The sequence below is a fragment of the Procambarus clarkii genome, chromosome 11, assembly GCF_040958095.1.
Source record: "Procambarus clarkii isolate CNS0578487 chromosome 11, FALCON_Pclarkii_2.0, whole genome shotgun sequence".
Lineage (NCBI taxonomy): Eukaryota > Metazoa > Arthropoda > Malacostraca > Decapoda > Cambaridae > Procambarus > Procambarus clarkii.
In genome coordinates this window covers 19,547,483-19,561,383 of record NC_091160.1, presented here as the reverse complement: position 1 = coordinate 19,561,383, position 13,901 = coordinate 19,547,483, and the positions used below count along the sequence as shown (strand labels likewise).

General features: G+C 50.8%; 1 protein-coding gene across 1 annotated transcript in view; it reads left to right on the top strand.

Moving 5' to 3' along the window:
* Positions 1-13,901, top strand: part of LOC123758193 (uncharacterized) — a 256,842-nt gene that overhangs the window by 171,838 nt on the left and 71,103 nt on the right. Inside the window, exon 3 of the mRNA XM_069322439.1 lies at positions 8,907-10,757. Coding sequence (XP_069178540.1) covers positions 8,907-10,757 — 1,851 coding nt within the window. The remainder of the gene's footprint in view (positions 1-8,906; positions 10,758-13,901) is intronic.

Here is a 13,901-nt window from a genome sequence, read left to right as displayed (position 1 = left end):
ACCACTAGGACCTGGTTGTGGTTCAGTGCTTGTTTGTCTCACTACAAATTTGTCAAGAGACATTTGTTTTCCCTTTGTTTTAACATATGTCTGTAATGATGCATCACAGTGTCATTGAATAGGTTAAGGCAACGGCCTACTGCAGCTTGATTTGGGTGAGTCGTTTCAGCAAAGGTTTGCAATTCTTCCCATGCTGCACACATTTTCTTAATTGTTGAGGAAGAGACATTCTGTACTCTTGTTTCTGCTCTATGGTCATCCTTACATGGGTTTTCATATGTTGAGCCTTACCACTGACTTTCCTGGGACTCATGGTGTGATATATAATAATTACTTTAATGTTCAAAATGCAAAAAATCACCACAAATGCAGAATTTCTTATAGGCGTGATCGTCACTAAGCGGGCAGCAGTAGTAAACCGAGGCAGGTCAGACTTCGTGACCGGGAACCACGCTGCTCGGTCGACCCGAACGTGTACCAACAAATATCGGAAGTCGACGACACCATCGGATGTCGAGTCGCATTTTTCGATGAAATTTACATCGTAACTCGAAATTATCATAAGTAGGGGCAATCGTAAGTCGAGGTGCCACTGTACCTGTCTTTAATTAGGTATATTTCTGTACGACTGAGACCGTTCGCACACCAGTGACTGTCCCTTTTTCAACCCTTCCAGTCCCACTCATGTGCATGTCCAACCCATGCTAGAGTCATTCAGGGGACCCACCTTTTTTCGTGTTATGAGGTGTGTGGGTTGTGGTGCTGGTTATGTACTCACCTGGTAGGGCTCTCCTGGTTGTGCTTGCAGGGTTTGAGCTCTGGGTCTTGGGTCCCGCCTATATGGAAGAACTTGCGGGATAGTACCAGTGGAGTGCAGTGGTGCTATAGGCACAATCGGGGAACACTGTATAACAATCAGAAGTCTGCGGTTGTTACATGACCTACTTGTGAGCATACACCATATTGCTGGTATGTCCGTGGACTTCCAGGGCACACTAGCCTGTTTTCGAATAGAAGTTCTAGCCCATCCTGGTTGTCGGGGGTATGTGGGTCTGCCGGCCGCTCCAAGCAGCTGCCTGGTGGGCCACCCTCTGGCTGGTCTAGCCCAGCCTCGGGCCGGGCTTGGGGTGTAAATGAGCTCCCAGTACCCCATCCAGCAGGTATCGAGCGGGGTTCTCCGCCGTCGGTCGCCTGGTGTGCAGGTTCCTGGGCCTGCTGGGTTCTGTCGTGTCTCCGTTGGCGCTGTCTAGGGTCTGCCTGCTACATTCTCTGCCTTTGCAGAAGCGAGTTGCTATTTACATGTTGCATGTTGCGGTGGTGCCTGTTGCTGCATGTGTGCATTGGTAACGTGTTTCGCGGTGGCGTGTCCTTGTTCCTGTGTCCGGTTGTGGTGTGGCACTTTGCTGCTGTTTTGTGCCTAGGGTTTGTGTATGGGGCTTTGCTTGTTGTTTTTCGTGGTCTTCGGGATCCCAGGCTTGGCCCTCTCATGTGTGTGGGGGTTTTCTGTCCCTGCCTGATTGTCCACCCCTGGTTGTTTCCTAGGGTTTGTGCTTCATCTCTTTCATCCTTGCCTCTCCGCAGTCGTTTTCCTGGCATCTCCTTTGGTCGGTTTTGCCGGCACTTGCTGCTGTGTTGGGGGGGGGTCGGTTTCCACCGCTTCCTTTCCTTGGCTTCTTGGGCGTTCTTTCAGCCTGTGTCCTGTGGTGTGCTTATTTGTCTCGGTTTGTTTCAGTTGCTCGTACCTCTTGGTTCGGGTACTGTTTTTGGCGGCAACCCTTCCGCCTTCTTCTGTTTCCTAGCTTACCCTGCCGGTTGGGTTTTCCGGGTCTTGCGATGTCTCGCGTCGGACCCGTCGTTTCTGAACTCCTGGCGGGCTTGCTTGCTTTGTGGAGTTTTTCTGTTCGGCAGATGTTCCATCTCCTTGTGCCGCCTGGGTTTCGGTGGTCGCACCTGAGATCTTCCTGTGGCTCTGCCTTTTCCTGGGCTTGGAGGGGCCTTGGAGGGGCTGCTTACGTTCTGCCTCGCGGTCTCGCCTCCAGTTGGTGGTCGGGTGGCTTCGTGGTAGGTGTCCCACCTGCGTACTTCTTCTTGGCAGCAGTATGGGGTATTTTGGCAGTCCTTCCTTTTCCTGTCCCTTCTTAGGTGGCTGCACTTGTTAGCGTCAGCTTGGTTTTCTGGTGGGGGTTGAGGGCCATCGTCTTGCCACATACTGTCGCCTCTTTTCGCGCGGCGCTGGCGGAGCCGCTTCGGCTTGCTTTCGGTCTTGGTCTTGCTTCTGCACCATTAGTAAGATGTCTCGTGCGTTGTTTCACCTCTGGCCTGTTCGTGCGCCGCTTGCACCGTCCTGGTCTCTGGTCAGCGTGCTCTGTCTTCTCGGTTGGTAGTGCCCCTTCAGTTCCGGTTTGTTTTTTCGTCGGCTCTTTTTCTTTTTGGCATTTGCCTCTGGGGGTCGGGTCGCTGAATTTTCTTGCTCCTTCGGTTTTAGCGTTTTGGTTGTTTGGTGGCAGCAGTCTCCATCTTTTCTGGTGCGGGGTGGGGCTGCTGCATTCTGGAGGGGTCCTTTGTTGGTCGGGCCGGGGAGGTTGTCGTGTTTTGTGTTCAGTGGTGGCCCTCCACTATTATTTGCATGCCATGGCATCTGTGTCCGGGGCGCGTTTTGCGTTGATCCGGTTCTGTTCTTCCCAGTTCGCGGGTGATAGTGTCCCGGGTTGTCAGCTGTGTTCTAGCGGCTAACTTGCCTGTGTTCTTCACCCATGCCCATGGCGTTCGTGGCTTCGCTGCTCTCGCTGCCGTCTGAGCGGTCATTCGGGCATGGATCTTTGGTGTTCGTACGGGGGCCTTGCTGCTAGTTGTTCTCGTGTTGTTCCTGGGCCTACCACCCAGCCTCTGCCTGCCTCCCTCTCAAGCTCTGCCTGCCTGCCTCCCTCTCAAGGTCTGTCTGCCTGCCTGCCTGCCTCCCTCCTTGCCTCCCTCCACGCTTGCCTCTCCCTACCTACCACCCAGCCTCTGCCTGCCTCCCTCCCAAGCTCTGCCTGCCTCCCTCCCAAGCTCTGCCTGCCTGTCTGCCTGCCTGCCTCCCTCCTTGCCTCACCCTCCCTGCCTACCTCCCAGCCTCTCCCTACATCTGCCTGTCGACTGCCTCCGGGTCTCACCCAGAAAATAGAGTTTCATAACATTCAACACTGGTTTACTGTGGAGAGCCTCTTCGGCTTTCCGAAGCTACCTAACCAAAAATATGAAGAAAAGGGACTTACCCGGGAGACGGTCGTCACTGGCTCTTCAACTTGAAGTTGAAACAACTGACGGCAACCTACGACCCAAGGCTATACATGCCCGAGAAAGGCCAGGAACATTAACAAGGTACCATACAGCCAGGACCCTGTTCGATCTCCAAAAGCCCCATGCTCGAATGTTAGCATGGGACATATTACCAAAAACAGCAGCCAAAACCCCGATCTTATGTACATTGTTGGCATGGGGGAAAGACTGCAGGCTGGCTGGACCGAATAATCCTGCAGACAACCTGGGAGACGCGTGCCCTGGAACAGGGAAGAAGGGAAACAGTCAACCCAAAGCGTGTCCTTTGCCACGGAGGCCGTGGTGTGCAAATAACAGTGAAGAGCCACAACTGGACACAAAACATATGCACTCCCGGCATCAACCAAGCATCAACAACCTAAGGACCCCTGCGGAAAGCAGCAGACTCATTCTTCGTCAGAAAAGGAGGAGACGGTTGCAAACGAACGAAACAATCACCAGGACCGAAAGAGCAGAAATCCCTCGCTGGAGGAGAGCATAAAACTCCCTGACCCAACCCCCAGAGGCCAATTCCAACAAGAAAAAAGCCTTAGAAAAACAGTCCTGAACTGAGAGGCCACCACAAACCGAGGAGAAGAGAAAAAAAGAGAGTACCTGGTCCAACGACCAGGATGTCTCAGGCGGTGCATGAGCAGGCTGGAGGTGAAACAATGCCCGAGAAAGCTTGCGGAATGGAACAGAAGTCACATCCACCCCAAATGCAAGCTGCAGCAGCTCCGCCAGTGCCGCACGATACAAGGCGACAGTAAATGGCATAAGATGATGGTCCTGAAACAAACAACCAAGAGAAGAGAGAGAAAGGACAAAACCCGATCAGAAATTGAAGACAACCTACGAAAAGTCAAAGTGCCGAAAGGACTGCCAGAAAATTTCATACTGCCATCGAGACAAGCTCGCAGGTTGGACACCACCAGCGAAACCACCTGATCACCATACAAGTGGTGATAAAACCACGTCAAAAAGACCAGACGCAAAGAGCAGAGGAGAAGATTGAACCCGCCACGTACCGGACTGGATCGATCCACTGAAAGAGGCGTAGCCGCGGGAAGATCCTCGGGTTCAGACATCTAGCAAGAAGTGCCTGAAACCAGGGCTAGGCCGGCCACCAAGGAGCCAACAGGAATACTCTCTCCTGGTAAGCATCTCTAAGTGAGCTAGGACCTGGAGCAACAACTGAACCGGTGAAAGAGGTACAGGTAACCCCACCTCGACCAGTCCAGCTGGAAGGCATCGACCCTGATGGCCTCGCAGTCTGGGAAGGGCGCCACATACACTGGAAGACGCATCGAGCACGCCGATGTGAAGAGGTCCACCTCTAGGGCCCCATACCTCCGGCAGAGCCAACTGAACAAGTCGGCGTCGACCGTCCATTCCGTGGATAGGGGAATGAACCTAGACAGGCCATCCGCCATGGCGATTAACACCCCCTGAACGTGAACCGCCAGGAGAGCCAAACCCCGAGAACTCAGCAGACGAGTCACCTGAAGCAACCAGCTCCAAAGAGCCAAGGACCGCAACGAACCCTCGTGGTTCAGACAATGAACCACCGGGGAGCCGTCTGAATGGATCCAGATCGTTGCTCCGCGTGCAACACGAACTCTCTGAAGCAAATGCCACACTGCTGTGAACTCCCGCGCCATGCTTTGAGCCCGACAGAAGGACAGACCCCACTGATCCTGGCCTGCCTGGTGAGCACTGGTTACAAAACCCCAGCCGAGAAACGAGGCATCCGTGAACACATGTAGTGAGGGCTCGGGGAGGCATCAGGGCACAGAACCCAAAAAAAACCTCAGAGGAAGCCGGCTACTCAGCAGCTGACGCAAGGCTCCTGGGATCCGAACCTAGCGATTGCGAGAGCGGCGGGAGGGACACCTCCGAAGAAACCAGAACAGCCGCCAAAGCCAGATACGACTTGATGGGTAGACCAGCATGATGAAGTTCAGGCTCCCACACAGCCGCTCGAACAACTGACATGTGACCTGGGTGCCCTCCAAAAACAATCGTAGGTGGGACCTCGGCCGCAACAACACTGCAGGAGGGGGGAGAGACAAGGAAGTGGTCAGAGTCCCACACAAGACCCAGCCAAGTCTGAACCTGAGATCGAACCAATTGGGACTTCCTCCAGTTCACCAAGAACCTGAACCTGGCGAGCTGGGAATGGGAACCAAATCCCTGGCCAGCAGACACGCGGATAGGCTGGGAGCCCACACCAGCCAATCTTCGAGGTAAGCCAGAACCCGAACCCCTAACAGATACAAACTGCAGATGCAAAAAGATCACCATGACCCGGTTAAGACGTGTGAACATGCGAGGTGCCAGATACAAACCGAAAGTAAGGCAACGAAAGCGGTAAGCCTGTCTCCCCACGACAAAAATGAGCCAGTCCCTGAACCCCAGATGAATTTGGACATGCCAATACGCATCCTGGAGGTCCAGAGACATCATCCAGGTGCCCGGCGCAAAACGCAGCTGGACCTGAGACAGAGTAGTCATCTGAAAGGAGGGGGTAGAAGACCCAGGGGCTCAGACAGAATAAGTCCAGTATGAATCGCAGATCCACACAGTCCCGTCTCGGAACTGAAAACAGGTTGGAAACCTACTCCAGGATGACCTGACAGAGGGACCTGCCCTGCCAACTCCAATCCCCCCGGAGTAGGAGGAACAACCCAATGCCACCGCAGAACAGAGGAAACGGCCCAAAATGCTCATGAATCGTGGGACCAGGCGAGAGCAAACAGCGCGAGTCTCTGCTCTATTGTCCAGTGAATGGGTCGAACCGTGAAAGAGTCGATGACCCCTACGAGAGCTTGACCGATGCTCAGAGCGATCACTGCACTGACCAGACGCCGACGACTCCTCAGGAAGGGCCAGTCCTGAATCTGGCACTACTGGCTTACAACGACCGAAGAAACCCCAAGACCTTGTGCGACCCTTCCGGGCAGGACCACCATGTGAAAGAGAACCCTCCGAGAACCAACAAGTCCGACATAGACCGACAACTAGACGAAGCCACCTGCAGAAATTGCACCACCACCATAGGCTCTGCAAAGAGCAACAGACAAAAAGGGGGTGAAAATCTAAGAGCCAGGGCCCGAGACAATTTCAAAGAATGGATGAGCAACGCCTGTCAGCATGTAAGGCGAGAAGCGAAGAACAGAGACACTGCCTCCACTAGAATCAGCGCATACAACTTCAACAAGGCAGCTGACGCCCGAGCTGCCGAAGCAAGCACACCGGACACTGGCCCGGAACCCAGCTCCTCCACCTCGACCTCGAGCCAGTCTGAAGACAGCTCCAGCAGGGAAAAGAAGTGCAAGACCAAAGCCAAATACGGGCACGCAAATCCTCTTCCACCAGGAATGCCGAAAGAGAGGGAAACCTCCACGTGAAGTTGCACCTGACCGACATCATGAGGAAGGACGAGGGCGAACAAGCATGCACTGATGTGCTCCAACTTGCCCCCCAAGGTAAACCTGAACGACCGTAGTCAACTCCTGCCATTCAAGTGCGCAGTCCGACAGAATGAATGCCAAGCCCCCAACGAAAAGAACAGGCAGTCTGCCAGCCAGGAAGACTCCAGCACTTCGTAACGCACCCAATAAGGATAAGAGGAGCCAAACTCAAAAGAAGAAGGCCTCATTATCAAAATGTAATCTGGGTCTCGCAGGAGGTAAGCCGCAACGGCCTCCCACATCTTCCTCGGTGGGATGTGGGAAGCCAAAAACCTCTGGAAGGAGGGAACCAAAGAACCCAAGGAAACTCGGAACCGATCCTGAGGATGAGTCGAACTCGTAACAAAATCGTACAGGGAGGGGAAACAGGAGAACAGAGAGATGACCCACTGTGGCTCGGTGCAGTGTGGAATGAGTCCTGTAAGGCGGATGAGGATAGGAAAACCTCTCACCGCGTAACAAGCCCTGTGCAGAGGGTACCAACACCCAAGGAGGGTCAATTGGGGCCCAAGGCTCTCCCCCAGGTCAACTCTCCCTCCCCACCCCCTGCCCCGGAATTCTCCACGTCAGGACTCTGGGACAAGCCGTCCTCCAAACCCTCTGCTTCTCGAGAAGAGCAGAGTCCACCGGAAAAGCAGGGATGAAGAGGGCCCGCTGGCGCAACCCAAAAGCTCCGGCAGGAGGAACAGGCTCGAATGCCGCCGCCGCCGATCCAGAAGGGGCAATCCCCGAAGCTGCCCGAGTCTCGCTACCAGGTATAATCAAAGCGGGGCAGCTGCAGGGCATCCGGAAAGGCAACCAACCTAAACCTTACATGCACCGCTAAAACTGCCTGCCCCTGAATATCAGTCTCAGTGGACTGGGTGAATTGGAGTACAAGCAAAGAACACCACTCGCAGGACTCCAGGTCAAAGGCGTCACTGACCCAACAGGCAGCATGGCGGAGGCAGATGGTGAGTGTCACCCTGAGACTATGGGACAGAGCTACCTTCAAACTCTCACAAGGCGAGGTGGGACTCGGAGGTCTCCTCCATCAGACCACTAAGCCCGAATGGAGGTTTCCAGGACCCTTTGGCTGACAGCTAAGGGAAGCCCAGGCGAGGTACTGCTAACCAGTTATCCCAGAGCTACCAAGCAAACAAACTAAAAGCTGAACTCCCTGTGACATGTGCAAGCACAGGGACCTAGTGGAGAGCCACCAAAATCCTACAAGTGGTCCTACCGCCACGCAAGGCAGACCACCGCCAGGCAAATCAAAACAAAAACAAAAAATAAGTCCTGCAAAAGCACGTCTCCAGGTGAACAGAACCGATCGCTATGAGTATATCAGATAGCTGCAAAGTACCCCGTGCCCCAGCCAGCAACGAAACTACCTCCTACCCAAGGGCAAACAGGAGTAAGAACCACCCCAACTGAACCCCAAGGGTGGGCAATCACCGAGCAGCGAGAGAACCACATGGAGGTAGCTGCTCCTGAACGGCTCATGGAAGATAACCCTAAGCTGCAGAGGCAGTACTTACGGGGTACCTAGGGAAGGTAGCCTTAGGTGCATGCAGCCCCAGTACTCTTGTGTTACTCCTGGCTCGCACACCACCAACACAGAGCAACAACACCGCAAAGCAGCACTGTGCAAAGAGTGGAGCCAGAGTCAATCGACCGTCACTGACACAACAGCCTCTTAAACCGGGGAGAGTTGCTGGCATGGAGGTTTGGGACCCTCCGTCCCCTTTCTGGGGAGGGGGGGAGGTTGCACAGATGAATGCGCGGCAGTTGTGGTGACGTCATACTTGTTTCCTTGTTTTTGATTGGGCAGTAGTTTATTTCGGCTCTCCTAATTATTTTGGACAGCAATGAAGAGTACCTCCTTGAAACTTCTTTGGAGATGACCCCTAACCTATACTTCTTCTCATAATCATGTTTTTTGTTGATTTATTTAAGTACAGTATACCCTTAGTAAGCCATGGATTGTTTAACCTTTTAGGTGACTTGTTTAATTATCATTGAATAATGGGTATTCTTATTAATTAAAATACAAATACTTAACAACAGTAATACTGTAACTCAAAATTTCATGGTAGTAATATTGGCTATTAGAACATTAAATAGTGGATGTCTAAAAGATATGTCATTTTTCAGGGAGCGTTAACTGATGCCAGCCTTGTGGTAGGAAATAAGACATTCAGTGTTCACCGCTTAATTATAAGTGCCTTCAGTAACAAACTCCGGGAATTTTTTTCAAAAGAATCTGCAAAAGTTTTTGTAGTTAAAGACATTGACCCAAATATAATATCAATTATATTGGACTTTATATATGGAAATATGGCCATAGTAAAAGAAAGCATGCTCCCAACATTTCTGAAAGCTGCAAGACAGTTAGAAATAGAGCAACTTCAGACTCCAGGACTCCTGAAGCTGGAACAAAATGTTATGGCTCAAAAGAGAAGCCCAGACAGTAATATATCTAGTGATGAAACACAATGCCTTCAAATTCTAGAACAGAATTTGTTACCTATAACTAGCTGCCCAAATAGGAGTATAGAAAGCCCACATGATGTCACTCAGCATGACACAGCAGCACTGGAACTTTGCCTGCCCTCTTCTGTTTCAATCAAAATATTAGGTAAGAATGCCTGCAAAATAACCAGAAAGGAATTTATTAGTGAAATGAAAGGTGATAAAGTTTGTAAAGACAAAAGTGAAGCAAAGGTTGGTAATGAATATTTTAACAAAAGTAATGAGGAGCGAAAGACCCATTGGTGCTGTTGTAAAAAGTCAAGTGAATGGTCACAAACAAAAGAAAAGGGAGCTGACAAGGAGAATGATGATGAAATTGAAAGCTTAAAAATGAAACTTAAAGAATGTGGAACAGTAGTGGTCGCCCAAGGCATAAATAACTTAAAGGATATCCCTGAACGGCTTTTATCAAGTAGTGATATTTCATTAACTCCTGTTAAGTTACCTAACAAAGTTTCTACAACTAAAAGGAAGAGCTGTTTAAGCAAAAAGATCATAACTCCAACATCTCCACAATTACCACTTCCTGATACACATGCATCTAAGATTAATTCAAATCCATCAAAATGTTCATCTACAAAGGTTAGAAGGAATCTTCAAAACAGATTCCATGCTGAAATGTATCAGCAGAAAGAAGTTACAAGTGGATTTTCTTCTAATAACAGAAACTACAATTCTGGTGGCATCATTGGTTCGAAAATAGGACCCTTAATGGCAGGGTTTAAAGGACATAGTAGAAAATATTTAAATGCTCAAATACAGGAGAGTATACTTTGTCCTGCCTTTAGACATTATTTCAATCACACTTCAAAGTCTCAGAATATATGTATGCAAGAATATGAAAGTAACAAAAGAATAGTTTCTGGTCAGTCAAGAGGCAAGCTTAATACTAATAAAATGTTCCAGTTTGAAGGTGGCAATAACAAATTGCTACAGTCTGTTAGCAGAGGTGATATATATTCAGTGCGACAAGACCCAACATCACCAACTAGAAAAGGCAGAGCTTTACACAGTGAAGCAAAAAGTACTCCAGCTGAAAATGCTGATAACCTTCCAGTAAATAAAACCTCTGAACCTACATGTGGAACACCAAAGAATAGTATTTTCTGGAATGGAAAAGAATCTCTTAATTTTGATGACTCTGGTAATATTGTTCAAACTTCAGATACTGCAACACAATTAATACAGGATTCATTTTGTTTGAAAGCTGATGTAGATTTAAATAACCTTCCTAACTTAGAATTTGAAAATACACAATTACATGGAAAAATAATTGTAACTTCATCACAGAATTCATATTTAGAGGTGGAAAGTTTTCAGTCACAGGAATTGCAGAAGTCAGAAAATACCAACAAATTAATATTACCGCAACCACAAGAGCAGCCATCAAGTCCATCCTGTGAACATCAGGCCACAATTAGGACAATGCCCAGTGACACTGCTAATAAGCCAGGCCTCTCAGTTAAACCCAGTGTGAGTACATCTTCTTTAATATTACATAGTCTAATTTTTTTCACTTTTATCTGCCATTTCTGGGGGGAGCCCCGTCGGCTCCCCGGAGCTTACTATGCTGATATACTAATGTCAGACTTTGGCATCAGTCATGTGTATGGAGTTCTTTGGGCCTACCGGGGACCACGAGCCAGAACCTGGCGCCCCTCTAGAGAGGCAAGGGGAGCAATGGCCTATAGGAAACCCCGTGTGGTTGGAAGCATTCTATGTCTGCCATCAACCGGGTCAAGCATCCAGAAAGGTAAGCATCCCAAAACAAGCCCCTGTTCTGGTTAAAATTGCTACCAAAAGCCGAACTAGTGGATAGAACTCCCCAACAGAAAACAAGCAAACTAGTATGACGTCACATGTCACTGCACCGCTGTCTGCGCAGTTCTCCCCTCCCTGGGAAGGGGAAGGGGGAGCCCCAAACCTCTCACGCCGGCGATCCACTCGTCAGTTCTTCGGCTGACGCTAAAGGCTGAGGTCATGTGCTCTGGCTCTGGTGGTTGTTTTAGCACTGTATCTAGCGTGCGGTGACTGTCTTCTTGGTGGTGTATGAGCCGGGGGTGTTTCTCCAGTACTCGGGCTGCATGCGCCTAGGGTTTCCTTCCCTAGATGCCTTGTAAGTACTGCCCTTGGGGATTGGGGTTCCCTTCCACAAGTCCCTTGAGTTCTGCCCCTGCTTGGCCATTTACTGCTTGATTTTTGGCAGCCCTTTGTGTGCTAGGGTGTTCTGTTTCCCTTGTTCACCTTAGGGTAAGGGTCAGTCTGCACTGGTGGGGCGCAGGGTACTGCACAGTTTGTTTTCACCAATCATATTGGCCGGTTCTGTTCCGCCTGGGCACACTGTCCTCTTGCAGGTTTTCTTTTTTCTTTTTGTTTGACTACCTGGTGGGGGGACCTGCCTTGGTTTTTTCCCCCTTTGTACTGAGTGCACTTCCTTTTCCAGTGGTTCCCCCCTGCTAGGTCCCCGTGAGTGTACACATCCCGGTTCAGTTCTTAGAAAGTTGTTTGGTAGACTTGGGCACCGGTTAGTAGTACAGGGAGCTGGTCGGCCGAGCGGACAGCACACTGGACATGTGATCCTGTGGTCCCGGGTTCGATCCCGGGCGCCGGCGAGAAACAATAGGCAGAGTTTCTTTCACCCTATGCCCCTGTTACCTAGCACTAAAATAGGTACCTGGGTGTTAGTCAGCTGTCACGGGCTGCTTCCTGGGGGTGGAGGCCTGGTTGAGGACCGGGTCGCGGGGACACTAAAAAGCCCCGAAATCATATCAAGATAACCTCAAGATAACCCTGCCTGGGATTACCTGTGCACGAGTCCTCTTATAGTAAACGCTCAGGGCCCTGGGAATCTCCAAGAGGACGCGCGGGTCTGATGGCTGTGACCCCAGAGTCCCACCCTTGCTTCGAGCGAGTTTGTGGGTTGCTCTGTCGCCTTGTCTCAGGGTGACTCTCACAGTTCTTGTCTCCGTCTGCTGCCTGTGGGGTCGGTGGCACCTTCGGCCTGGAGTCCTTCGAGTTTTGTTGCTTGTTTGTGACTCGGTTACCCAGTCTTATGCTGACTATGCGGGTACAGGTAGTGTGGGCGTTGCAGGTTGAGTTTCGGTGGTGGCAACTCTGTGGTGGTTGCTCCCCGGAAGCCCCGAGGCTGCCCCATTTTAGTTGGCGTGTGGGGGCTTGGGGGAGGTGGTTGCTTTGGTTTCCTTCCAAGCCCTCTTGTCTTTCCTCTGTTGTGGTCTGGTCTGGTTCCCTTCCCTTCCTCCCTGCTTCCGGGTTTTTACTGTCTGTGGGTTCGGGGTTGGGGCGGGGTCTCGTTGGTTTTGAGACTCGGGCGGTCTCGGGGAAATCCCCTTCCAGGGTAGCGACGGGGGCATTTGAGCCTGTACCTCCAGCTGTGTTGTAAGAGTCTGCCAGTGGGCTCCCTTCCTTAGTACTTTAACAGCTGCCCCAGTTTTTTCTTGTGAGGCCGGGGCTTTGGGGGGACGGCTCGTCCCCGGGGCTGGGGAGGGGCTGCTTCGGGGAACCTCGGGTCTTGTTGGACCCCACCAGGGTTGATCTCCCTCTGCACGGGGCTTGCATTTCAGCGAAATGGGGGGGTTCTCCTCCCCCCCTCTCCGTACGGGTTGTTGGGCGTCGGCCCCTCCCCGGGCTCGTTTCCTTGTCCCTCGAGTCCGTTGGTTCCGGCCTGTTGGTAGGTGCCCTTTTACGTTTATTCACCCTCTCTTTCTTCGGACTGGTCTTCCCTGTCATATTCCCCTGTACGTGGGGTTCTGCATGACTTTTGGTCTCAGGTGCGGCTGTGCTTTTGTGTGCCTTCGTGCTTTGTGCTTGCTTCTGTGGTTCTTGAAGGTTCGGGAAGGTTTTTCGCTACTTCCTGTATTATTGTAACGTCTGTCGTCTTTCGATGTGGCTTCCCTCCGTTCCTTTCTAGGGCTTGTTGGTTCTCTTCCGGGCTTCTTCATGGTTCTCGGCCCTGTCTCGTTCTTTTGTTCCTGTATCTTTTCTCCGTGCTCGGTCTCTGCACTGTTAGTTTTTTCCATTCTCCTTGTCGAGGGTGCTGGTATGGGCTACTTGTAGCCCAATTGGGTTACTGATTTGGTTCCTTGTCTTCATTAAGTACGCCGGCTATGTATGTCGCGGCTTCTTGTTTTTGGCTCCTGTTCCCATGTAATTACCTAAGTGTAATTACCTAAGTGTAGTTACAGGATGAGAGCTACGCTCGTGGTGTCCCGTCTTCCCAGCACTCTTTGTCATATAACGCTTTGAAACTACTGACGGTCTTGGCCTCCACCACCTTCTCACTTAACTTGTTCCAACCGTCTACCACTCTATTTGCGAAGGTGAATTTTCTTATATTTCTTCGGCATCTGTGTTTAGCTAGTTTAAATCTATGACCTCTTGTTCTTGAAATTCCAGGTCTCAGGAAGTCTTCCCTGTCGATTTTATCAATTCCTGTAACTATTTTGTATGTAGTGATCATATCACCTCTTTTTCTTCTGTCTTCTAGTTTTGGCATATTTAATGCTTCTAACCTCTCCTCGTAGCTCTTGCCCTTCAGTTCTGGGAGCCACTTAGTAGCATGTCTTTGCACCTTTTCCAGTTTGTTGATGTGCTTCTTAA